Source organism: Cyprinus carpio, unplaced genomic scaffold (genome assembly GCF_018340385.1).
Source record: "Cyprinus carpio isolate SPL01 unplaced genomic scaffold, ASM1834038v1 S000006749, whole genome shotgun sequence".
In the NCBI taxonomy this organism is placed as follows: domain Eukaryota; kingdom Metazoa; phylum Chordata; class Actinopteri; order Cypriniformes; family Cyprinidae; genus Cyprinus; species Cyprinus carpio.
In genome coordinates, this window is record NW_024879348.1 from 938,802 (window position 1) to 966,636 (window position 27,835).

The 27,835-nt window shown below is 36.4% G+C and overlaps 1 protein-coding gene and 2 pseudogenes across 2 annotated transcripts; 2 read left to right on the top strand and 1 right to left on the bottom strand.

The window, feature by feature from the left end:
- Positions 1–4,934: 4,934 nt before the first annotated feature.
- On the top strand, positions 4,935–7,764 carry LOC109052825 (annotated as a pseudogene).
- Positions 7,765–7,766: 2 nt separating this feature from the next.
- LOC122144669 lies at positions 7,767–8,547 on the top strand (annotated as a pseudogene).
- A 790-nt stretch (positions 8,548–9,337) lies between these two features.
- On the bottom strand, positions 9,338–27,662 carry cgnb (cingulin b). Of its 2 annotated transcripts, XM_042755789.1 has the most exons (21): positions 27,498–27,662; positions 21,022–22,047; positions 20,443–20,543; positions 19,698–19,767; positions 16,400–16,524; positions 16,158–16,290; positions 15,779–15,991; positions 15,423–15,550; positions 14,597–14,623; positions 14,014–14,110; positions 13,697–13,909; positions 13,338–13,427; positions 12,995–13,237; positions 12,407–12,577; positions 11,976–12,137; positions 11,725–11,814; positions 11,567–11,650; positions 11,243–11,361; positions 11,053–11,161; positions 10,736–10,899; positions 9,338–10,384 (listed from the first exon to the last, which is right to left on the bottom strand). In XM_042755789.1, exons 2-21 carry the CDS (start codon positions 22,036–22,038, stop codon positions 10,252–10,254), a joined length of 3,489 nt encoding a protein of 1,162 aa, XP_042611723.1. In that variant the 5' UTR covers positions 22,039–22,047; positions 27,498–27,662; the 3' UTR covers positions 9,338–10,251. The 2 variants fall into 2 exon arrangements, with proteins under 2 accessions (XP_042611723.1, XP_042611724.1); XM_042755790.1 differs by lacking the exon at positions 14,597–14,623.
- Between the last annotated feature and the right edge of the window lie 173 nt (positions 27,663–27,835).

Here is a 27,835-nt window from a genome sequence, read left to right on the forward strand (position 1 = left end):
TGGCAGCTGCCTTTGACTCCTGGGAAGAGCTCTGGCAGCTGATACATAAAAATGTCCCTTACGAAAAGGAAGTTTATTCAAGTGTGCTATTAGTATACTTCTTTTAAACCTAAAAATAGGAATGTATGCTTTCAGTTTACCTTTTATGTACTTCTCAGAAAAGGGCTTTATGTACTTCTCAGAAATATACTTAAATATACATATATACAAATATACATGTATACAAATATACATCAAAACTGTAATGTTATGGAATAAAATGTCGACCGATGAAAAGGTAATAATTACAGTCAAGCTTTGGGGTGTTGATCGACTCCATCTACGTTTTGATTATCATTCTGAATCCAATTCATGTTTTTTTCTTCAGCTTTTTGTTCAAAATGTTATTTCTTAATTTTTTAATGAAAATTACCCACATTAAAGTGTTTAAAAAAAGAATGCATGAAGCTAGAATAAAAATGTTTTTGTTTACAAGCAGATACCCTGTTCTTTCTTTGGATGTTTTGTATGTTCAGATATTCATATAACAAAATATATACAAATCAAAACCTAAATAGGGACATAGTAGTATACTTAAAGTATGATGTAAAGTTCAATAAAAGAAAACTTTTGAGTATACTTGCAGTATAAAACTACTAAACTAGTAGTTTACTGAGACTATACTTCAAAGTGTACAAAGTATTTAATTAGTTAACTATCAGTATACCTATAAGTTCACTTTTAGTATAATTGCAGTACAAACTACAAACATGGAGGTAAACTAGTTGTGTACTCAAAGTTTCTACTGTTATACTTAAAGTATACTTAAAAGTATACTTGTATATACTAGAAAGTGGGCCAATGTAGTCCCAAGGAGTATTGAAACAGTACACTTACAAGTATACTACTAGAACACTGATATTTGTATACTTGCTACTTAAAGTATACTTAAAGATATACTTGAACTTTACTTGAGTATACTTAATAAAATGAACTTGAAGTATACTATTTTTTGGTAAGGGGTATAATAATAAAAATACAATTGTGGGAACTTTGCATCATCATTTTAAAAAAACACCACCGCACGCCACTGAGAACAATGTAGTTTTTACTGAGCAAACAGCAGAAGTGGCACTGGGACCTGCCGCTGCCAGGATTTGCGCAATATTAATGCAGTGTTATTGACCCTTGCTGAGTGTTGCATTACTTTACTTTTAAAGTGAAATGGATTACTTTGAAAGGAATGTATCTGTATGTTAGCTTGTTCAAATGGAGCAGAAATACATCTTTTTACACAATCAAATAATCTTTACACACGATAAGCTTGATTCTGTCCTCATGTTTTGTTTTGTTGACATTTGAGCAAACTGCAAGCACAGCATCACAATATTAACATGACATGACTTGACTGCTTTATCTTAAAATCAGTATCGTGGCAGATCGTTTGCTTGCTTCAGTAGTTTTAAAAGAACAGTGTCAGTCACATAACAGCAATGTGCTGAGTGAAGACTCTTGGCCTTAAGACAGCCAGTGTGCATTGTGAGAGTCTGATGTTTGCAAAACAAAGACTGTGTGAGAGACTGTGTGGTCTAAATGTAGCCTATGTGGTTTGCAGATTTCTGTTGAAGTGGTACATTTTTAAAAATGTAATAAAAGTGGCATTCAATTTTTTGGATTAGTATGATTTTTTTAAAGAAATTAATATTTGTATTCATTTTTTTAAAGAAATTAATATTTGTATTCAGGATGCATTAAACTGATCAAAAGTGACAATAAATGCATTTGTAATGTTATGCTACTCTTTTGATGTTACTCTTTCAAATCATGAAAGTATCCTGGAAAACATGTATCACATGGAGAATTTTTTTTTTTTTTAATTAATCAAAACACGAAACAGCATGCAAATTAAAATGCAAATAAATATAACCTTCTTTCAAAAACATTACAAAATCTTACCACCTCCAAAACCTTTGAATTGTAGTCTATCATCATGTATTTATGTAAAGTCATTCTTGTATGTAATTTTCACTGTTGTTAGTTTTATTCAATCCTCTCTCATCCATGTTAATACAAATGTGTTATCAAGTGAACTTAACTGAATGGAGTTGTTTGAATTAAATAATGTGTAATGCCAGCTTTATTTGCCATGTGATTGTTCTGCCAGTATACTGCTGGTGAGTGTAACAAAAACTGATCAGTATCATAAGATGTGCCTTTGAACACAACATAGATGAGTTGAGCGACTAAATGCCAATGCATAACATGCAAAAGACAGTCATGCTGGTTTATGCTTGCAAAACTATGGGCCAGAGGACACTTGAGGAGACCTGCTGCACAAACCAGCAGCTACAACTTCATACAACTTGTATGGAAAAACACTTGATATTGTGTTCCATTTTTGAGTGAAATGACATATTCTAAGAAAAAAAAAAAAAGGTTTTAGTCCCACAAGTACACACTCATATTTTTTAATATATTACCATGCTATACAAAAAATAAATGGGTGTAGAAAAAAAATCACTGTTAAATGAAAAACAGCAAGTAACACATTGAATTAAACATGAAGTTTTTTTTAAAGAAGAAAGACTTAAATACACAAAAAAATCAGTATAGTATTTCCTTGCAAAACATATGTCAATAATCTTTCACATGAAACTATAATCACTTGATTCAGTCATTACACAGCATTAAAAATGATTATATTGCATACACAATAGAAGTATATATATATACAGACAACACAGTGAGGTTTCCAGTGACCTCAGTTGTCCTCCTTCTAGCAACAAAGTTACATAATCTTAATAATTTACATAATACATGTATCTTGTCTTCACAAGCTCAATAAAATCAAGTTCACACATGTAAAACTTGAGTAATCCAGCTCAGTGGATGTGCGAGTGAACTTAACCATTTCAGTTGCAGATAGTTAAAATAGTGTTGTTTTCAACTAATAATACATAATACATCTGTATCTTACAGTGCAACAAAAAGAGTTCAGTTCTGTTTGGTTTAATTCAGTTGTGGACTGTGGAAACTGGTTTTCTTCAGTATTAACAGTAGTTATGATTCTTCACTAATACTGGCAAAAAATGCAAGTCAATGAAAAGGAATTTACTGAGACTATACCTCAAAGTGTACAAAGTATTTAATTAGTAAACTATCAGTAAACCTATAAGTTCACTTTTAGTATAACTGCAGTACAAACTACAAACATAGAGGTAAACTAGTTGTGTAGGCTACTCAAAGTTTGTTACTGTTATACTTAAAGTATACTTTTATATACTAGAAAGTGGGCCAATTTAGTCCCAAGGAGTACTGAAACAGTACACTTACAAGTATACTACTAGAACACTGATATTTGTATACTTGCTACATAAAGTATACTTAAAGATATACTTGAATTTTACTTAAGCATACTTAATAAAATAAACTTGAAGTATACTACTTTTTGGTAAGTGTGGTTCAGTCAGAGTGGGTTAATTCTCAGCATGGCTGCAATACTTGGCCCTTACTGGATGTGCATTTTTGTGGCACTACAACAGCTTGTTGCCATTAAATGGAAAATATCTGTGTCTTTTCAAGAGTCTCACAAGATGACATATTTGCAATACTTTTGTGAACATGAAGGAAAATGAAGTTGAAGCTTTCTGGTAAAGAGAGCAATAACATTAACCAGAAAACATGAGAACAATACACAGAAATGTTTCCTTGGTTCAGATTTCCATTTGCTTTGTCAAATAGGGAAGCACGTAAATTATGAATAAGTTGATAGTTGATCATGATTGCACACTGCATCTTTTCAAAAGTGTACTCAATAGAAATAGATGTATGTGATAGAAATGGGTGTATATGTTTATTCATGTGCTTTAATACAGTTTTATTGGCATGCTATCATATATCAAGTGAGCCAATTACACTGTCTAGACAATTTTATTCAGGATTTCTGTCCATAAAAGGCTAAAATTAAGTATTTCTCACGAATTATATGTGATTGCATCACTAAGGAAAGACAAGTACTTCTTTTTCTCCAGTCTGGATTTTGTACTTGCTATTAGTTCTGAAATTATGATTCTGAATATTGAATATTAAATATGGATCAATACTGTGTACATAAGAATTTCAATATACTATTTTAAATTCCTTTATTATGCAAGCACTGCCTAATGCAGCATCTGTGTTAAATCATCTTAAGTCAATGTCTTTTTAATTATACTGACACATTAGGATGTTTTGGGCTAGGTTTTATCTAGCACAGATGCTGAGGGGAAAATGTAACTGGCTATTGGGCATTCAAAAGTGCAGCTTTAAGCTTCCTTCAGCCATCAAATCAATTAAACAAATATAGACAATTTTACTTTAACAGTCTGTTCTCACTGCCAAAAAAAATCTTGCATCAGCTGAAACAGAGACACAGAGACCATCATTTCATCTTTGACTCTCAAGGAAGATGAATCTCTTTTAAAACACTGAATGAATGAACCTGTGTGTATTACAGTATATACTGTCTTGATCTGAGTTATTGTATCCCATGTTTTTAACAGTTTTATGTATTTAAAAATGAACCATGGTCTCCTTCTTTCATTTGGTAAATATTTCGTTTTAACAGACTCTTTTGAAAACAGAATGCATTATTATTATTACTTATCAAATATGAAGAGCAATACCTTTGATACGCAAATCCTGATCATGCACCCTCCTTAACCTTAGTACATCTTCCATAAGTAGACAAATAAACTATTTTGTAAGAGGTTTTTCCTAATGGTGAAAGATTATAATTTATAAGATATGTCTTACAGTCAACATTATAATTAAATATTACCCCATATAAAACTGCCAGATTCTGAAGCAAGAGATGGAGGACCCTGATAAAAGCAGTGGGATTCAAAATGAGGATAAACAAGAAGAAACTGATGGTATAGATATAAGTGTTCTAAATATTCTGAAGTTTTGAAGTTAATGAATAATTATGTTTATTTGTCTAAGCCTAATGATGGGTTTCTATTTCCAGCTGGTTCAGAAACGGATATATAAATGGCTTAACTTTGCATTGCAGACATAACTATGGAATCCTTGTTAAGGGATCTGGGACTAGAAAACCACCTGAAGAATAAACTGACTTTAAAGTCTGTGTTGAAATTAAGGAAACTGTCAGATGTGGTTGAAACTGCACATAGTCTTAGATCTTTGCCGTGGCTTTTTCCTCAGAAAGCTCATGATGGTCAGTTCATCAGCCAGAATTATAAAGTGTGCTTCAAACAGTAACCCTCAAACATGTGAAGAAAGCACCAACATCGATGAAGAAAGAAAGGAATCCATCCACTAGATTTGATCACAGCTCTGTTCCACTGTGCCGATCCTTTCCTCCAGCAAGAAATGGCTCTAAAAAATGTCATTGTGTCAGTTCTCTGTGCCTTTGCTGCTGCCGAATTGTGACACAGATCAGTTTAGAGGAAGGCAGTATTGTGCTGACTGATTTGCCCCTGATCTCTTTCGTCAGACTAAGAAAAAGCAGTATGTCCAAATCTGAGTTCTTAAACAAACTCCTCAGCAACAGACAGCATCATCATGACACTTTTTTCCACAAGCAACTGGACAAAGGGAACATTCCGAGAAAGATCTCTAATGGGCTTGTTGAAATGAGCTGGTATCTCCCTGGCTGTAAGAAATCAAATGACAAATTCAGAGCCAGTAGCTGTGGCTAATCTCCGTGGGGATATTTCTGATTTTATGGTGCAGTTCACTTTTCTGAGTCAAACGTCATCTGCAGTTTTTCTGTTCTGTGATGATTTGGACTCAAATCAGGTATTTCTGAATCCCCTGCAACTCAAACCAAAATTGGTTCTGGTTTGCACCACAAATTATCAAACATTACAAAACAAATTGGAACAAAGTTTGGCACAGATTAAGCTCAACACAGACTCAGTTATCCTCAAGGACAGGAACATGAATGATGCTAAGTTTGTTAATAAACTACAGAAGGCTGTTGCTAAACTACTTGCAGATTCTACAAAAGTGAATATTGAGTTGTCAGAAATTGCACCTGATCTGGGGATTCGTGTAGATGAAAACAATACCATTTGTCAAAAAGCAAAGGAAAGGGACATTGAAAATATACCTGAATATAAAATAAAGGAACTCCCTTTGCAAGGGAAACCATGGAAAGAGATATCTACACTGGAGAAAGAGATGTGCCGGCTTAAGGCAAAGAAACAAAACATAGTGTTCTACAAGAGTGAACCTAAAAGTAAAATCCACAATCTTAGAATGGAACAAGGAAGGCACGGGTTAAATGAAGCAATAAATCAATTCATCAATGGCTTGTTAAGATCCACGAATGAGCAACTGTACTTTCTCAAATGGATGAAATGAATTTGGATCATCTTACCAAAAAACACCTGTCCAGGCTTGAGGAACAATATAGGGAGGTATGTAGAAATCCCACAGAAGATAAAGAATGTTTGGATAATCAGTTTGCCAACAGCTCTTTAGGAGTCCAGCACTTTATGAGAGAGATAAGCCAACTCCACGAGTCTGCACACTTCCAAGGAAATTGGAACCACCCTCATCTTAAAAAAACTGCCAGAAATTTGTGCTCAGTTAATGCTAAATGGATTTCCTCTAGTACTTATTGATGGAGATGCATCAAATATGCCCATGACATGGATTAGAGATGTGCTTGTGGTACTCAACAAACTGACATCACCTAACAACAGAATATAAATTGTGACAGTTTTAGGAGTTCAAAGCACTGGGAAATCACAATGTTTGGAGTTCAGTTTGCTGTTAGCAGCGGCAGATGCATGAGAGCCGCCTTCATGCTTCTAATAGCCGTATCTGAGGAATTCAGATCAGAGCTTCAGTGTGACTATATCCTTGTAATCGACACAGAGGGATTAAAATCTCTAGAACTGGTGAAGCTAGCTGATAGTTAGGAGTATGAAAACAAACTTGCTGCTCTGGTTGTTGGACTGAGCGACATTACAATTGTCAACATTGCCATGGAAAATGCTACAGAAATGAAAGACACTCTGCAAATTGTTGTCCATGCCTTTCTCCGCATGAGAGAGGTGGGGGAAAAGGCCTGTTGTCATTTTGTGCATCAAAACACTGCAGATGTTGTGTGCGTAAAAAGATCTTGAGAGAGAAAAATATTTTCTTGGACCAGTTAGATGCAATGACTCAAGTAGCTGGACAAATGAAGAAAATGGGCAACAGCAAGAAGTTTACAGATATTTTAGAGTATAACATTGATAAAAACAACTGGTACATACCTGGATGTGGCTTGGAACTCCTCCAATGGCACCTGTTAACACTGGCTGCAGTAAAGAGGTGATTAACTTAAAGAACGGCATACATGACATTTTCAAGACAACAAAATTCTCAGCACAGGATTTTGTGGCATTTGCTGAATGGATTCGAAGTCTCTGGACTTCTGTTAAATTTAAAAAAAAATATATATTTTAAACTTTCGCAACACCATTGTCACTGAAGCGTACTCCAAACTTTGAGTTTAACACTTGGGAATGGGCTTTCAAGAAGCACATGATTGACTGGTACACAAAGTTTGAAACCCAAATCACCAACATGGATACAATGTCCATGAAGTCAATGCATGCCATTGATTTTAGCACACAGACATTTTTCCAGTGTTCGCTTTTAAAACAGCTGCTTCAGAATGATGACTTCAACAATATTTGTGAGTATGTGCAAAATTATGAGAAATTTGTAACTGAGTGGATTTTAGAGAAGAAAATTTTTCAAAGGAAGATGCCTTTCTCAAGTTAGAGATGAAGCATTTGAACATCATCATCACCAAAATCAGTGAAGCTGTTGTAAGTGCACAGAAAAATACATGCATCTTCCATAGCAATGACAGTGGAGATGAAACAAACATCCACAGTTTTATAACCAGTATCTTCACATATCTTGATAAAGCGTTGGTCACACCATCTGACACCCTCAATGCAACTTTGACTTTAAACAATTCTAATTCTACTGAGTTTGCAGATTGCCTTAAATTATCAATAGACAAACTGCATCAGATATTAGAAGATCAGCTACGCAGTGTAAGTGATGTGAGATATAAGTTAACCAGACTCTCAGTGAACAAACCTCAAGAGGAGCTCTTCAGCAGAGTGTTTGGCTGTGGGGAAATGTGTCCATTCTGCAGCTGGTGGAAAAGACCATACTGAACAGTTTGCCTCGGTTCATCGGCCAGAAGGTATTGGTTACTACAGCTGGGTTGACACAAACAAATTAGTCCCTGACTTATGCTCATCTCTCATCGCTAGCGAAAAACAATTCCAATGTAAAGACACAGGACATGAGTGGCATCCATAAAAGGAATACAGAGAGATCTATGCTGACTGGAGGATACAGCCTGACGATACTGTTGAAGCCACTGATTTCTGGAAGTACATCTTTACCAAGTACAACACAAAATTTGCTGAGAGATAAAATTTAAAACTAGTCGACATACCTGCTGATTGGCATTGCATCTCTGTACACCAGGCAAATGAATGCTTGGATGTTAAAAACTTTTTTGCTCAATGACAATCAGTTGAGAAAAAAGCCTTGAAATCAAGATTGAGCTTGTAAGCATCTATTAAAGTTTGTAACCAAAATATTGATTAACACAGTACAACATTTTAATTATTATTTATATTACTATCAAACATTGCTCGGATAAAACAAAATGAATGACCTTTTGTCACTTATGTCTTTCTCACACTGACTGTGGCAAATATTTTATACTATGAACAGTGTCAACATAAATTTTGAAATGTTTTATAATTTTACATGTGTGTACATCATGTGCGATAAAAAGCATTTAGGACCATTTACTAAATAGAATTATAGAAGTTACTTATAAAGAAAAACAATAAAGCTCTTAAACTTCATTAATTGGTCTCTGAAGTTTGACTTTTTAGAGTTGAAAGCACTGGCCTTATATGTTTCATAATATAAAGCACTTATCCATTTGCACATACAGTACACACAGTTTACAGTTTATTGAGCTGTACTAAAACTGCACTCAAACATATTTCATTTTTCAAAGCAGCAATAGTCAAAAAGATTCTCTACACCAAAAACTGCAGTCCTAAATAACAAAAATGGTTCATTTAAAGACCTATAAAAAAACATATATTCTAAATTCAACCTAATACTGACAAAATAAAAATGCTTGCAGTTTATGGTAAATATATATATATATATATATATATATATAAAAAAAAAAATCCTGCTTGCTGTCTACAGGAGGACACTGACCAAAGTTGAGAAATAACTGACAGTATAAAAGAGAGATTCAATAACACAAAGAGAGAAAAAAAACCCTGGCAGAGTAACATGACAAAAGTTTGAGTAATTCAAAACCTTTACTGTGTAGTGGAAGAATGAACTTTAAACAAATGATAGTATATACAAAACATATCTAATATTGTTCAGTGTAATATGAAACCGTGTTCCAAAAACATGGTACCTTACCATCGGACAGGTAAATACATTCTGATAAATCTGGAAAAATGGTCAAAAAGCAACTTAAGTTTTATTAGCTTTCTAAATGAAAATTGAAGGCAAATATGTTTTTTTCAAAGCCAGTACATCAAAAGAGTTTTCCTTTTTCTGTCTTGGCACAAAAGGTGTCATTCATAGTGCAAGTTTATTTCTCACGTTAAATCAACACAGAAAAGAATCCTTCTAAATATCCTTCATTATAATTTTCACTAGTGTGTAACATTAAAGATAATAAGGAGAACACTTACCACAGTGTTTCATTTGAAATTTCAATTGTCATTTAAAGGAATCAAAATCATTTTTTCAAATTTCACTTTCACAAATGAACTTGCAGGATTTATACATTCCATCATGTATCCTTCATTGATATTTTTTTCCATTACCAAAGGAAATTTTGGTAATATGATTAAGGATGTCAAAAACCCTACCAACATCTTATGCAAATTCAATTTACTGCGAGCATTCCTAAAACAAACAACATGACACTCATAAACAGAGTAAGAACAAGCAACTTTTCTTCAAAATTAACCAGTTTTAGCAAAACAATACTAAAGGAGCTTTTGGGTGACAACTCTTCACACTGACAGCTTTATTAGGTCTTCAAACCCATCTATCCCATCCCATCCCACTTTTTTTTTGGACTGTGTTGATGTCACACCAATTGTAACCTTCATGTCTCTTTCATTATTTTTACATTTACTAGAAAACTCAAATCAAATGTGTGCAACAAGGTTTTCTCCTTCTATAGTTGAGTCTTTAACAGCTGGTGGTCTGAAGTGGCGTTTCAGTGAGAATAGACCTGATGCTTTTAGAGTCAGAGTAACTGTCCTCTTCCTCAGAGCTCAAGGTGCTTTCCAGAGTTGGGCGTCGTGATTGCTGAACCTTCCTCCTAACAAACAATCACACACATTATAATAGAGAAACCAATATCAGCCATAGGCCTGTCAATAGTTTAGCATTGTAAGTGTACCCTCTAGTGGCCAGAATGTTCATTACAACTAATAAAATGGTTTATTCAACAAAACCGAGGCCTAAATGCATCTGCTGTCAATGGTGGGATGTAACTAGCTAAAGATAGTGACACTACTGACTTCTAAATTTTTCATTAGCTCAGATGTTTTCAAGACAGTGGAGCTTTTTCACATCAGGCACGCCTGACATATATGTGTATCTTTTTAAAATAAATATATTAACACATTATTCTTGATTTTTTGATGTGGATATTTGATAGAAAACTCACTTGAGCTCGTTCTCCAGTGCATTGGCTTTGGCCTGTTGCGCCTCCTGCAGCTCCCGCTGCTCCTCAAGATCCCGCAGAACCTTCCGCCTAACGCCCTCCAGACGCTCCACCTCCGCCTCGCTCTCATCCAGCTGCCGCTTCAGGGCCTTCACTCGCAGAGACAGCTATTAGAGACATGAACACACAGCAGCTGTTTAGATACACTGCTTCGTCCACACATCATTTATAGGAATGATAAATAACATCATAAAAAAATGACCTTTCTATTTTAAGTACATCAAGTACATAGCCTAATGTGCATGTATGTATGTGCTTACCTGGTCTCTCTGTTCAGCATGTTGACTCCGCTCCTGGTCCAGGGTGGCTGTCACTTCCTTAAGTTTCCTGTCCATTCTCCTCTGAGCTGCTAGAATGGTGTTTTTCTCTCTAAATGCACAAAAGACAGATAGATGCTTTATTAATATCCAGTTATGTGCTGATTGTGCTTGTGTTTGTCCAGTTGTTTACTTTTCTTCACTACGCAAACGGTCCTCCAGTTCCTGAATCTTGTTTTCTAGCATCGCAACTCCAGCAGAGGGACGAGTCTGAGTGCCCATATCAGCGATACGAGACTTTAACTCCTTCACCTGAGAGACCAAGAGAGATGATACATGAAATATAGAGGGATGACAGCATGTATGTGTTTTAAACACATACAGTAATAATCTATAAATGTGACTTAATAGTGTCAAAACATGCATTAAACTAATATTTTTCCTAATGTCTTGCTTTCACGGTGTGTTTTCAATCTTCTGATCTAAAGTCTATTAATAAAAAGGTGTCTGTGTGTACCTGTCTCTCCAGTGCACTCTTATCCATCTCAAGATCATGTCTGGCTGAACGTTCCTGCATGAGTTCAGAACGGAGCTGATCCACCTAGATTAAAAAACACATTTATATTAAGCTTATGTTTGCAAATGAATCAAACATAAATACGATAATCTGTGTACCTGCTCTCGACTGCGAGCAATGCGTTCATTCAGTAGCTCTGCTCCACTCTTCTCCTCATCCAACTCAATTTCTAATGTCTTCACTTTGTCCTGAAACAAAAATGTGCACTTTTGAACATATATTACTGAAACAGCCTATTTTTTAATTTCCCGTCACTCTTAAATCATATGGACATTCAGAAAAGCCTCTAAAAAGAAAGACTGGTTGCTGTCTAGTTGGAGAAGTCTAGGTGCCAGACCTACACAGTTACCTCAATCAGACGGATCTCTCTGCTGCGGTCCGTCTGTGAGCTTCTCTCCGTCTCCAGCTCGTTCTCCAGGTGTTTGAGACGGCTGCTCAGCAGTTCTTTATCCAGCTGAGCGCTGTCCCTCTCCTCTGAGCACGACAGTAGTTCTTTCTTCATACGAGACACCTGACAAACACACACCAAAGCACTGAGTATCTATGCTGTGATCTGAAAGGTTGTAAGTTCAAGCAAGAGCCAGATCAAAGGACCAGTGGACACTCATGTCCAAAGTCAATAACAATAGAGGTAAATGTGCTGATGGATAGAAGCAGTGGGAATATTCTCACAGAAAACGTCTTGATTTTCAGGAAGGATGTCATTTTTTTGCCCTATAAACACTGTGTTGTACTTTAGCACTATGTGTATACTATCTAGTGAAAGCTGGTCTGTCTCACCTCCTCCTGGGTGGTCTTTAGGAGGGCCTGCGCTCTCTGCTGCTCAACCAGCCTGTCTTTACTGAGTCTCTGAGCATCCTGCAGCTCTCTACGAGAACGATCCCTGAATTCATCCAACTGAGACTGAAGAACCTGCACCGACTGACGTGAATCTCCCATCATAGTCTCCATCTGAAAGAAGAAAAATGAACATAAAAAACAAATAAATGCTGTTCTTTTATAACTTCTATTCAAAGAATCGTTTCTTGAGCAGCAAATCAGCATGTTAGAATGATTTCTGAAGGATCATGTGACATTGAAGACTTGAGTAATGATGCTGAAAATTCTGCTTTGCATCACAGGAGTAAATTAGATTTTAAAATATATGTAAATAGAACACAGCTGTTTTAATTTTTTATATTATTTCACAATGTTACTGTTTTTACGGTATTTGAGATCAAATAAATGCAACCTTGGTGAGCATAAGAGACTTCTTTCAAAAACATTTTAAAAATATTGCACCAACCCCAAACTCTTGAAGAGCTGTGTTATGTAAATAATTAATAATAATAATAGAAACATTTATTAACTACACAAAAACACACACACCTCCTTATTGATCTTCTCCAGCGATCGGTCCAGCAGTCTCTTCTGCTCCTCAATGTCGCTTTTGCTGCGTCTCAACGCTTCCCGTTCTCTCTCCCTCTCCTCCAACCGTCTGCTGAGCTCCTCTTTCTCCTGACCCAGTCGAGAAGCGGCACGCCGGGACTCCTCCAGCTGGTTCCTCAGGCTCCGGTTCTCGTCCTCCAGAACATCTGAGGAGCTGTCAGGAACACTGGAGTGCAAGCGTGTCTGGAAATGAAAAGTGGAAGACTAAACTAAATCAGAAGAGCTGAATCATTATGCCAATCATTTTAAAGCAAAATGCTTAAGTGCAAAAGGGATGTTTTACCATGCGTGCTATTCTCTCTCGTAAGCGAGCATTGGCCTCTTGAAGTTCTAGGTTGCTTTCAGTACCTTGAGATTGCTCTGATGTGGAGGGCTACACAAACAAGAAGTCAATAGAATAAGGGAACAAATATAACATTATTTTAAAGTACTTTTTCTTTTCCTCAATTAAGTAATAAAGCTGTATAAAGTGACAAAATCCCAGTACATCAAAACATATTTAAAATTCAGCATATCGAGCGAGAGGTTCGACCAATGAGACGTAATCTTTTAAATAGGCCAGTTAAGACAAAAACAAATATGGATGAAATAGGATTTAATGCACCCTGATAGCTTTTTAATAATCATCATTTCAAGAATTACCTGTTGTGTTTTCTCCAGCACTTTCGTGAGTTCCTCTTTGTCTTTCTTTGATTGATTTATTAGTCTGTCAATCTCTGCCTTCAGCTCCTTCTCTCGATTCTCATTGGCTCTTGATACTGATTTAAGCTCCTCCTCCCTTTTTGCTGCATCTGCTTTCTGTTTTTCCACTTCTGAAAGAGCTTTCTTCAAATCATCCTGGCACCGCTGCAGCTCCTGAAAATGCAAAATAACTTTTATACCAGGCTAAAAAACATATCTAAGTCACAACGAACCATAGAAGAGATTAAACAGATTGTTGCATTGTATTTGTATCTTACCTTCATTAAAGCATTTGAATCAGTTTCATCTGGTTGTTTCTTAACTGTGTACAGCTTCTCTTCCAGTTCTTTCTTCTCCTGCTGAGCCCGCAGCAGCCTGTCCAATGAGACAAACACAAATTAAAACAAACCAACACACACTATCACATTCAGCTATTCACTAAAACAATTTCATCGAGTAGAAGAATCAACATCCTATAGAAGTCGGTTATATCAGAATTAAAATGATTTATGACATAAAAGAAAAGATTTGATAAAGATTTGTTTGAGCGTCCATTTGGATAACCTGCACTAGAACTTTTGACATATATTAGTAGAAGTGTATATGATGCACCAGCTCAGATAGTGAGATTAAAGGATTTTATTTTGATTAGTCTTAATTATAGCCGAGTAATTTTATAACCTGCAGCCAAACTGAAATCAGGTTAATAGATTCTAGTTTAGTGTGTCAGTTTTCACCAGGGCCAGATTTTACAACAAGTTACTGATTTACACTAAAACACTTCATCAGTTATAGTTAATTGATGATTAATTTCTGCCAGTGGTGTCAGTAGTTATGGCCTACTACAGGACTCTGTCTCACTTTTGAAATGCGCTGCACTGCCCCCGTCTGGCAAACAAGAACATAGAAACAGAAAGACAACAATAAACATTTAACAAGCACAGCTGACATGGACATGTAGCATGAAGCTCATAAAGCACATGAAAAACGCAAACAAACTAAGACAACATATAAAACAGATAATGAAACCTGTAGGACAAGATTATGAGTTATAGTTCAGATCAAATCCTGCTGTAAAAAACTAAATGTGCTTTAAAACATCTGTTTTCAGTGTATTTTTGATCAAATAAATGCAGCTTTGCTGAGCATAAGCAATTTTACAGACCCTAAAATTTTAAACAGGAGTGAGTGTGTGAACTGGATACAGGATTAATAACAGTATCTACATGTGAAGTAACACATCAGGCAAATGAAATGTGGATCTTTTATCCTACAGGACCAGAAGCCAAGCATGTATTAAACGTACTGAAGTCTGAATGTAGAAAAAGGGTGTTGTCACAAGATTGTTTGTATATGATTACAGATGATGAGTCTCTTAACTCCTTAGACAAATATGGACTTGAACCTTGGAGTGACACCTTAAGATCTTACTAAACAATTTATGAAATTATTAAACAATGTTTTATGTGATTCAGGCTGCATAGCTATGGTTATGTTACTACAATACTGTAATTTTAACTGATGGTTGTTAATCATAGTGCTGGATGTCCTAACGTTACTGGTGGGCTTCAACACTTATTTGCATAAAATTAAACATCAAGTTCACATCACATAACCGAGATTCACCAAAAATTTGGAATCACTATATAAATGTTTTAGAAGTTGATGTTCATGTGTCAGAGCTTACTCCCGGTTGGCTGAGCCAAGCTGCTCCTTCCATTGGTCGCTCTGCTCTTTGTATCCCTCCAGCTCCTCCTCCAGAGCCAAGATGGAAGCATTAACCTTCTGACGCTCCTCCTCGATTTCCAGCTGAGACTGTGGATAAGGCCAGAGGAAAAGACAACAGGTATCAGTGAAAACAATTCAAGATTGCAAAAAGTTCTTCTCACAACGGTTTGGACAACAAAACAGATCACACATCAATCTGAATCAATCCAGCCTAGGTATCAGGCATGATGTGACAAGTGATAAAACATTTCTCTGTGAGGAAGGGACTCAGAACGTGAGACACAGGCAATAATTTGTCTTGTAGTGTATGTTCACCTGTGAGACAGTCTCCATGCTGTGACGCAGGGCGTCCATGTCTTGACTGTACTGCTCTCTCAGGGCCTCCATTTCTTTATCATGTGACTCCACCTCATCCTTCAGGGCTCCTTTCAGAGCGGTGAGCTCTCGCTCTCTCTGCCTCAGGGTGTCCTCCAGTTTCTGCTTCAGCATCAGAGACTCTGACAGCTCTGCCTGCACCGTCATCAAGTCCTGCAGAGAAAAAGTGTGTTTAAGGGAAAACTAAATTTCAGTATCAAAATCAGGTTTATAAAGAATAGTATCTTACAAATGATTTTTTGATAGCTGAGTAAGGGTCATTAATAGCAGACATCGCAATCATTCTGTATCATAATCATAATAATTTTTGTGTGCGTACTAGCTGCATTGTGTCGGACTGAGGTGAGTTTTCCAGCGTTCGTCTGAGCTCCTCCTGGAGCTGAGCTAGCTGATCCTCCTGCTGCCGTAAGCGAGACTCCGCTGCCTCTCGATCCATACGCAGCTCCACCATTCTGAAGAGAGGAAGTAAATATTAGACAAATCTAATTCAAACTCCACAGGGTTATATTTTCTGTTGGAAATGCACATTTGCTTCTTGTTTTAATGCACATAGAGACTCACTGGTCCTGGTTTTCCTGTAGTTCTCTCTTGGCCTTGTCCAGGAGTTGCTGGAATTGTGTGTTTTTGTTGAACGCCTGCTCCAGTTCAGACTTCAAATTGCTGTCAGTCACTAAGATCTGCGGACCCTGTGGAGCACAAAACCCCAATGAGCTTTAACAATTACTGTAATGATTTGGGTTCAAAACAAATAAAGCTGTACTGACTGAATGCTGAAAATTCACACTTACAGTAATGCATTTACAATCAAAATCTATGGGTTTAAAATGCTCAAGTTTTCATTAAAACGCGTGTCAAAATGTGTGTCTTATGATCAGTAAAGTTATTTAAATTATCCTTGTAGCGATGGGGCTACTGTTCAAGGCAGCTGAGCAGGCCGTACATTGTTGACGTAAATCCCACAAAAACTCCTTCCTGTTGTCTTGCGTGCATTATGTGAAAGTTATAGACTTGGTTATGTCAGGAATTATAAGACTGAATAACTTTCCACAGACAAGATTGGTTAAGTGATTTTATCACACAGTCTCATGTCAACACCGAGTCAACTGGAATTAGCCTGAAGTGAACAAATATCCAACTTACATTGTAAGTGTTAAATCACCGTAAAATTAAAATAACAATAATAATAAAATAACATTTTTGCACGTTTTCACAAACCGAGGGGAAAAAAAGAAATCTTTAATCTACAATTCTCCAACATTATAAATAAATAGGTAAATATTAAATAAATACATGTAAAACAAAGACTTTCCTGATTTAAACATGAAATATATAAATGAAATAAAAATTACTACTGTGCTGGAACCATATATTAGGATTTGTTTCCATTTTTATTCATTTAACTATTGAACAAAAAGTCTTTATTAAGGCCTTATTAAACCAGAACACATGTAGCTTTGTTCCTACAAGCTGCAGCACCAAAACAAACATGCATATTTCTACAAAGGAGAGGTTCGGTGTCATCTTGAGGCTATGCATTTATCTTACAGCAATAATTTTTCTTCAAATAGCCCCTCAGGAATCACTACATTCTGTCTGAGCTATACATTACGCTAGTTATTCTTACTGTCAGTCACATGATTGTGACTCCTGATACAGATACGCCTAAATGAATCATCTTATATCTGCACATGGCTGATCTTAATTTAATGAGGAAACATAAAACACGAATAATTAGATCTGAAACATCCACACAGCCAGTAGGCAGCTGTGTGCTCCTCAAATAACCCAGTCCTCTAGGATATCGCATCAGACTATTCAACTGCTGTTGCCATCATTATAATGACCACACATGGCTACTGCGAGGTCATTTGAACTGACCTCTTGTGTTGCAGGGTCTTAAGTTACTTTTTGAATAAAAAAGATCTCATTAAATTACTATTAAAGTCATCTTATTAGAAGTAAACCTCCAACACCAATGTAAATCAGAACAATTAGACATGTAGATAATTTTAGGAAGAATACAACCTGATCAGTTCAACTGATCATCATACACTACCATACACAATACACTATGTTTTTAAAAGAAGTGTCTTATCACCAAGGCTCTATTTATGGGATCAAAAATAGAGTAAAAACATTAATATTGCTTAATATTATTACAAATAAAAGTATTTTTTTTTATTTGAATATATTTTAAAATATAATTTACTTCTGTGATGCAAAGCTGAATTTTCTGCATCATTCTCCAGTCTTCAGTGTCACATGATCCTTCAGAAATCATTCTAATATGCTGATTTGCTGCTCAAGAAACCATTTTTATTATCAATGTTGAGAGCAGCTGTGCTGCTTAATATTTGTTGAAATTATGATGCAGTTTTTATTTTCAGAACTATAAATGTACAAAAGAACAGCATTTATAGAAACAGAACTCTTTTGTAACATTATAAATGTCTTTATTGTCATAACTTTTAATCAAATTAACGCCTCCTTGCTTAATAAAAGTACCAACTTCTATCTGAACTTCTATCTCCAAGTGTCTGAAAAGGTGCACTCCATGCTAATGAGCTTAATTAACGACAGTCGCAACGTCTCCCAGCAGTACTGCCCACAACAACAACAACAGAGTTTATCATGCATGGACGAGCGCTCAGTGGGATATGACAGCATAAGAGGCTGTACACTGAGTGGCCATTAAAACCAAACAGACAGGTTGAGGGGAAACCCTCCATCTCAGGCATCCATTTTCATTGTAACTTAATTATTGATGGATCACAAAGAGCGAGCTCTCAACCACGTGGCCCTAATCAGCTTTCCTTGTTGAGGCGACGGTTGCCAAGAGACGGCAGGAGGATATTTCACATGCAGGAAGCTTATGCAAACACGTAGGCTAACAATATTATACAGACACACACGCCCATGCATGGGTGTACGTACAGGAAGATACAGAACCCGTCTTTAAATGGATATTTATTCTCCAAATTAAAATTATTTGCGTACTATCATTTTGTTCTAAAGCATTAAAGTATCATAATGTCTTCTGTAGTCATAAGATGGCTTTGTGTTAAACTTTTTTGAAAGTTGTTGTTGTTTATTGATAACCTGCTATGAGAACCAGATCAGTCCAATTCATCGCTCAGACCGGTTTTGTGAACTAAATGAAAAACATCCAATTCAAAAGCATGATTCGTTAACAAACTAGACAATGGACATCTCTCTCATCAACAGCATGCTAGGAAAAACAAGTGAATTTAATTTTAGCCTGAAATCTCTAGCAAATGACTTCAGAAAACTGAAATAAAGAACTTAAGTCATATGTACCACTTTCCTGGTATTTTCATGGTGCTTTTTGTCATTTTGGCAGGCCCAGTTAATAATTAAACTCAATAAATTATAATAAAACTCAAATTAAGAATTAAAATTATATTACACTGGCCAACAATTAAAAAAAAAAAAGTCACCTTTTGTGTTCCATGGAACAAAGAAATTCATATAGGTTTTGAACAACATGAGGCTGAGTAAATGTTACTGGAATTTCCCTTTTGGTGCACTGGCCCTTTAAATAAAGCCTCTTCTTAGCTGACCTACTTTTTTTTAAAAATTCATAATAATGATCATTGTCTCTTTAACAAGCATGCTAATTTCTTCACACACAAAAAAACTTGTCTTGTTGCTGTTATCTCCTCTCACTGTCTCAAAATATCTTTCTCACAATCATGCAAAACAGGGATCGATATGCAAACCATGGGCATACACACACACACACCCTCTCTAGATGTAGTTTCGTCATTCAGCAGACACTGCTGAGCACTATTCAGTGCTGGGAAATGCAAACTGATTTATTGAATAAAAGCGTGCTTACCTTCACCCCACAGAACCTTTCATGAATGAGGCTTGCTTTGTGTTTGATGGCTGACTCACTCTCAATAGACCTAGTGTTAGAAAATATGAAGGGAATATGAATGAGCCAGAGACAGACTAGATTATGGCATGCTCTAAAGAAAATGTAAGAGGTATATGCCAGGGCTGCTAGGGTGTTTTAAGTGGTTTTAAGCATGTTTTAGGCTATTCTGGTTGAATACTACTCCATGCTAAAGTGTGAGTTGTATTCAGCATGTTGATATTTGTTGAAGCCCATATGAGCAACACATTTAAAATAGTATAAGTTTACAAAATATTATTCAGTTTATCTCTCGAGTCACTCCTACAATATTACAGCTGTCATCAGTAACATTGTTGTGTGAAATCAAGCCAAGCCTTTCAAAAAAAGTAGCATAATGTATGTCTAATAATGCTAATTCTCAGTATTAACTAGTTGCTTATTAGCATGCTTATTATTAACATATCTGCTGTTTATTAGTACTTATAAAGCACATATTCTGCATGACCATACTCTACATCCCTAATCCGACCCAATAACTATCTTACTATTACTAAGCAGCAAATTAGGAGTTTATTGAGGTAAAAGTTGTAGTTAATTAAAATAAAGACCTTAAAATAAAATGTGACTGTATGTCTTTATGAATGTACTTCACCAACCGGATGAATATTGAGAAATACATTTATAGGCAACTTTAAGGCTCTGTAAAATAAGAGAATTATCATACCCCTCTTTAAGTATGTTGTAAATGGCTTGTTTGGTCTGGGTATCCTCTCCATTTCCGTTCTCTGCCCTCGTGGTCTGGCTCTTTATGAGGTCAGGGGTCACCTGGAAAAAAGACATATCAAACATGTGTTACTTTTGAAATACCATACATAAAACTGCTCCTGAAATAGGTGCCAATCAAAAAACTTTGAGGCAGTTCTCTAACCAAAGGTGTATGTTTAGCGCCTTTCAAAAGCATGCTTGACATCTTCAGCAATCCCGTATGTACAAAATGATTAACAAGCAGAAAGCATTTTCAATTGGCTGGGGAAAAAAGCATGAATATGTCCCCCCCAAACATTTTTTCCAATGTTTACAGATTTTTAAAGCATGCTTTTCCAAAACCACTTTTAAAGTTACAATGAAAATAATGTGGTAACAGATCTTCTCTTTCATACTGTGAAGAAAATCGGAATGTAATGGACTACTTTTATAAGAAAAATGTAGTGTGGGGACTTAGGTTGTATTGAAAGGTTCCTGATTGGATTTTTAAGGTGTGCCAAATTTATGCAAGAAGAAGAACAATATCTTGAGGACTCACTGGTTTCTTTGGTAGAGCAGGTGGTGCTTCTTCTTTGGGCACAAACAATTTTGGAGATTGGCTGAAGGTGACGGGTTTGGAATTGGGCATAGCGGCCACTTTAGCCACAGAGGTGGAGTCTCGTCCTAGACTGCCGGTTGATGGTTTCGGTGAGCTAAGTTTGGGCACTGTAGCTGGAGTAATAGGAGCATAGGGGTTTATCGTTGGTGATGTTGGTGGGGGCTCATCTGTAGGTTTATTGAGGGCATCCACACTGTGAGACCGGACTCTGTTATCTAGGTGAATTCGAGTTCGGGGTTCTGAGTTTGAAATATCACCAGAACTAGCACCACTAAACCGGCTAATGAGTTTATTAATTGGAGCCAGTGACTTTGTGTCTATAGCTGGGACTTTGTCATCATCCAATGAGGGTCCATTTAGCCCCATCCCTTTCATACTACTCCCAATACCATTCTGCCTGACCTTCCGAAGACCTGCTTCGTTAAAACAATCATCGTCCTTCTTGTCCACCTTGGGAGCCAGAGCAGAAGGGGTGAGATGTTCTGTAGTCCTGGGCTCAGCTTCTCCTTGAGTCCCTGCCTGTCCGTCACCAGGTGGCCTCCTTAAGGGGCTCCCAAAATCCTCATCTGGAGAGCTAGGTTGGTCAGCGGGGATATAGGAACCCTGGGGAGTCCGAGCCCCTTCCCTTTGTCCCAGATGCAGGGTGTTGTATGGGGAGGTTCGAGAGACAATTGGAGCTGAGCTCTGGATTTGTGGTTGAGTCTTCAGTTGTACCCCGTAAGAGTCCCCCTTTTCTCCGTCCTTAAGCACCACGTATGGTTGTCCCGAAATGCCTTGCACCCGCACAGCTACTCCATACTTAGACGGTGAAGGAGTCCCGTTATTGTTGCCACCAACTCCACCAGCCAGTCGACTCCTGTCTGGGAACCCTCCGCCATCGTCATCCAAATCTTTGATGAAGCGAATCTGGACACCATAGTCCAGAGGGGGCTTCCTGTCTGCTGAGAGGGAGCTCATTGTGACCTGCTGTGGTGCCAAGACAAAGAATTTAATAAATCAGTGCACTAGCCCATTTAGAGACTAAACTAAAAGGCTAGATTGTTTGGTGGACTATTTGAGGAGACCAAACAGGGCACAGACACACAAAAAGCCGCAACATGAAAAACAAAGCAATAAACCAAAAAAGGGGAAACTCCATATTTACATTTTCAAATGAAAACAAGGCTGTGTGGGATAGATTTACAGTCTGATCAAAAGATTGTAGAATTTTTAGGTTCAACAGGAAGTGACACTTCATTTTCACAACCTACATTCTCTGGAGTTTTTCTGTCTACTGGAAATTCTTTACAAAGATGTTTTTTCAAAGACAAGTCACCTGAACATTCTGCTGTTGGTTATAAAGTTGTCCAACCCATTGAACATGCTAGTGATTCATGTAAATCACAACCCTAACCCTAACCCATGGCATGGAGTTTAGGGCCCACAAAACATTCACAAGCTAATTTTAAAACACAAAACATCTTCTCAGTGTTGTTATTCTTAACTAAAACTAAAACCATTAAAAATAGTTTCCGTTAATTGACAAATAAAATAAAATAAAATAAAATTTGTTGAAATTGCTGAAATGTTGGCTTGGCAACTAAACTAAAATAAGCAGAAGTACCAAAATTACTAAAACTAAATTTAACACTATGAACACAAAAAAAGCACATACTGAAGCACTGTACTAACACCTTTTTGTATTAATTGTATTTTTTTTACAGTCAGAATGGCAAGCAATTCATTCAAGCATCTAAGCTTTTTCAGAAAAACACTTTGTCCTATTAGATTTGATGCTGTTTTGCTGCTTCCATCTTGTCTCACCTTTCAAATATATGTTGGACTATTAATATTTCCCAAGAGACCATTTAACAAACCATTCTCAACTCCTTGATATAGTGTCACACTTTGGTAAATGGAAATATGAAGCAGTTTTGTACATGACACAGCTATCAGGTATCGGCACAGGTATTGAGAGTCTTCTCACATGTGAAAAGAGAAAGACATTGTTTGTGTGTGACAAACAGGTGTGCCTGCTGGTAGGAGCAGGTTCTAGCACATTCCACTTTGATTCCGGTCTTCCCGTTTTCCTTGAACACAGTTCCAGCACGCAGGAGAGCTAACATTAGCTCAAAAACAGCTTATCACTCCGACGAGAACATTCCTCAAATCATATCAAAGCGCCACAGAGCATGCTTGCATGACGGATCAAAGATGCTGAGTCTAATCTGCTGATTAACTGAGTTACTGGCGTTTAAAGAGATGCATATGTGCTCTATTGTATGAAGCATATGATGCAGAAAACATCCAGAGCTATGCAGGGCATCATCTAAAGCCCACGTTTTACCACCTCATCAGTGTGTGCAACTTGAAGTCTTGAAGCAAATTTCTTTCTGCAATCTCTATATAAAAGTCAACAATTGCTTTGTGTATGCAGTAGTATGTTGCATCCTGTGTTAAACACAAACTTATAATGCACCAGCATAACGCTGTGATGACATTGAGAACTAAAATAACAGTCCACAAACTCTGGTCTATCAATGAATAACTTATTGAAACAGGGGTATTTGGTTACATTATAACTGTCAGCGCCTCTGTTGAGCCATTAGGTGTGATTAGCTACTCAAAGTCATCCATTGTCTTCCTCATATAGACGGGATTCCAGGCATTCCTGTAAAATGGAACCCACCATGTGATTTCTCATCGGTTAATGGAGCAGATTAATTATGTGAAACCTGTATATATTTAACTGTATATTTTTGAATGGAGTTTCTTGTCAAGACAACATGTGAGTGACAAATATGTCTCAGAAAAAAATATATACTTTCACCAAATGAAAACTGTTTAAGGGTGCAATGTTTCCAGGTTTCTCAAATTATTGCATTAGAACCCATGTGTTTACATCCGCCAAACATTAAAGCTACAGTGTATGAAAACAGGTCTGGATAGTTGTGTGGATGTGATTCTCTCCCTCCACAATGCACTGGGTCCAACCTGGCATCAGAATGGCTGTTTGTACTTGGAGGAATGTTACTTAACTAGATCATCAGTTCTCTGTACCATCTTCCATTCATGCAGTAAAATTAACAATACAAAATATTGTGCTGCACATACTCTTGACTACTTAGAAAAGCATGTGATGATTGATTTCTTTGTAATAAACCAAATTACCGCCCCATTTCTGACCTATTTTATGCAACATTAAAGGGATACTCCACCCTAAAATTAAAATTTTGTCATTAATCACTTACCCCCATGTCGTTCCAAACCCATAAATGATTCATTCATCTTTGGAACACAATTTAAGATATTTTGGAGGAAAACCGGGAGGCTTGTGACTGTCCCATAGACTGCCAAATAAATAACAGTGTCAAGGTCCAGGAAAGTATGAAAAGCATCATCAGAATACTCCATCTGACATCAGTGATTCAACCGTAACGTTATGAAGCGACGAGAACACTTTTTGTACATGAAGAAAACAAAAATAACGACTTTATTCAACAATTCCTCTCCTCTGTGTCTCTCCAAATCAGCGTAGTGCCATTTTGGAGAATCTGAGCAGATGGACTATTCTGATGATGTTTTTCATACTTTTCTGGACCATGACAGTGTATTTTACTTTGCAGTCTCCCAGTTTGAATCCAAAATATCTTAAATTGTGTTCCGAAGATGAACAAAGCTTTTACGGGTTTGGAACAACGTGATTAATGACAATATTTCCATTTTAGGGTGGAGTATCCCTTTAATTCTGCCAAAATGTAAAAAAAAAAAAAAAAAATACAAAAACGAAAAAACAAAAAAAAACTAATCACTAATCTTCGAAAATTAAGTCTTTGAATTATAATCATAAAAAGATAACAATCATACTCACTTTAACAGTAATAATAATCATTAACTTTAACTTCATTTCCATTAATTCAAAACACAACCACACTACTGGTAAAATTTTGTTACATCTAGGGTTGCAAGAGTGGCAGACAATTTCAGGTAAATTTTCCACCCCTTTGCAATGTATCACACATAATTTTGTATATTTAAAGTTGCGTTGTAATGGAAGTAGTGACCGATTTTTTCTTTCTTTTAAACTTACCTCCACGAACGTAATAGATGATCAAAAAAGAAAAAATGCATTTAGAAAAATAGATTCATGTCCTGTTTTATATTAATATCAATTAATTTGGAGTTACTTTCCATTTTCCCTTGATTTCTTGAAACAAAAAAAAAAAAAAAAAAAAAAAAAAAAAAAAAAAAAAAAAAAAAAAAAAAAAAAAAAAAAAAAAAAAAAAAAAATAAAAAAAAACACAAACCCCTCGGGAGTATTACATCAGATCCTTTAGGTTTATAAACCACACTCAAATTTCTAGAAATATATTTTTAGCTCTGTATGAATGACTGAATAAAAAGCACATTATGTTAACCCCTCGGGAGTATTACATCAGATCCTTTAGGTTTATGATAACACACTAACAAGACTCATCCCAGCTGCATGTTTCACATGGAAATAAAAAAGGATCATTGACTTAACTCTTGTTGAGAATTGCTCATTTAAAAAAATACCTAAACAGATTTTTTAGGGTTTTATTTACAGTTTCCACTCTCTTTGATAGTATTAGTTCCCTGAGGGTACTTGTGTCTGAATTGGCTTTAATCCATTCGTTGTTTTCTTGGCTGATGCTTCTATGGGGAAATTTATGTCATCACCGTCTTTCACTTTTTATCACTTCCAAAATGTCACCAAATGTGGTCTCAATAATGCTATTTAATTGTACCATGTTTCTACAAAGTCCAATCTTAACCGCGAGTGGCATTGTTACTCTATGAACGTTATGCATGCCAATTTCTCTAAACATTTCCTCTCTTTTTTTCGTTCTGAGACATTTTCTTTATCCACTTTTACCCAACTGTCCCATGGTTATTTGTAGTTTGGATGGAGTAAGTAAATTCGCCTCAAGGCGACATCAACAGCATGAATTATGAACATATTCCACAATAATGTTACTGCCTATTCAAACAGATGAATTTTGGCAAGCAATAATTTGGATTGAATGTGTTTTTCGTTGATGGTAATAAGTTTAACCGAAAATGAAAAAAAAAAAAAAAATAAAAAAAAAAAAAAAAAAAAAGTTATTTACCTCTTAATCTGTTAATTTTTCTATTTTAATTTTATTTTTATATTGTATATGTGTCGCTCTGTCTGTACTACAATTGTTCTACTTTGAGGTTTGGAATTTGAGGCAATGACACTTCATTTTTAGAGTTTATATTGATATAGTGTCACCTAAAACGTAGACCTCATCATGATAATTTAAGCGTATTTCAGGGCTCGTTCATAACTGGACATATTTTAAGCTCTTTCCTTATTGTCATACAGTAATATGATAGCTTTCGGCTATTTTTTTTTGACAAATACACAGTAGCTGATTAACTGCTTATCCAAGCACATAAACAAGAACGACCTATTCATTTGGAACTCAACATTTTAACATAGGATACCCCAATACTCTCACATATGCCAACGAACCACATGTACTTAGTCGTTGGCATTGTTTCACTTGTCATTTATTATTTGTATTTTATTTGCCAGATTAGTTACCACTATAAGGATCGGATAGAATGTGGGTTGAGGCTAGATTGTATTTTATGTGTCCATTCAAATTAGACTAACACTATGTCTGGTTACACTGTGTGGAAATAACCAAGAGCTAAATATTAAATTACACTGAGACAGGCACTTTTAGAGGAGCTGTTTTTGGTCCCTAAGTTTCTCTTTTCAAAGATATGAGTAAGAGAGATGCGGAAGACACACGCAAATGTGCCAGACTGAAAGTTTTTTTTCAGTCGTGTTTAAGTTGCGTCATTACCCACCCATCAGTCAGTCCGTATCGGTGCGGATCGAAACCAGCATGTTATTTGTATAGTACATGGGCATAAAGTTACATCTCATAGTACAAAACAAGAATAGAAAAAAATCATGGCTACAGTTTTGACTTATTGTTTAGTGTGTTGTCCTTTGATTTGTAACAAGATATAGACACATATGCTATCAAAACCCCCCTTTAAATCATATGGGATATTTAAAATTCGCAACTTTCTCGATACCCTAATATATAAAAAACGAATGCTGTCGTTTCTACATGGGAGCAATGCAGGTCAAAGTCATATACCGACTTTTCCTTTTTATAGAGGAGAAAGCCAAACTGGATCAGCGCATCTTCCTGTGATCCAGTTTCCAGCTTCAGACACAAAGACAACAGGTGTTTGCTTTGCTTCGCCAGCAGAACTCCATCGCAATTGTGAAACCGTGGATTAGTGGATTATAATTTTTTTACGAACTGAAAGGCTGGACACAAACCCTCAGCCATGAACCGCAACAAAAACAAAAGCCCAATGCAAAATATCCAGCTGCTGGGTAACAAAGGCATTCCTTTGCCCCCTACCTGTTTTCCGGAAACCTTCAGCAATGACCTTCACTAGGCACAAAACTATAAAGAAGCTCTTTTTAGGTTTGGTGTCAATTAGAAACTCTTCGTTGAGACCGACGATGGACAGTCCATGCAAAACTGTCAGTGCGTTTTTTTCCGAAACAACCTGTTGCCTTTGCGTCGTTGACGATCCTCCCCTTCTGACCGCTGATTGGCTGATAGAGTTGTCCCAAGGCCGGCCGATTGGAACACGTGATTGGCCGAGATCTTATGTCAATCAAATACAATAATTCAGAAGCCGCGTCCATTAACCAATTTAAGAAACGCGATGCCCACATGTTTTTGCCCGTTAA

Bases quoted from the DNA above. Each gene is read 5' to 3' on its own strand.
- cgnb (XM_042755789.1), bottom strand. From the start codon at position 22,038: ATGAGCTCCCTCTCAGCAGACAGGAAGCCCCCTCTGGACTATGGTGTC. The intron at 16,525-19,697 runs GTAAGCACGCTT...TGTGCTCCACAG, and splicing joins AAAGGTTCTGTGGGGTGAAG to GGTCCGCAGATCTTAGTGAC. The intron at 13,910-14,013 runs GTAAGATACAAA...TTGCATTTTCAG, and splicing joins ATTCAAATGCTTTAATGAAG to GAGCTGCAGCGGTGCCAGGA.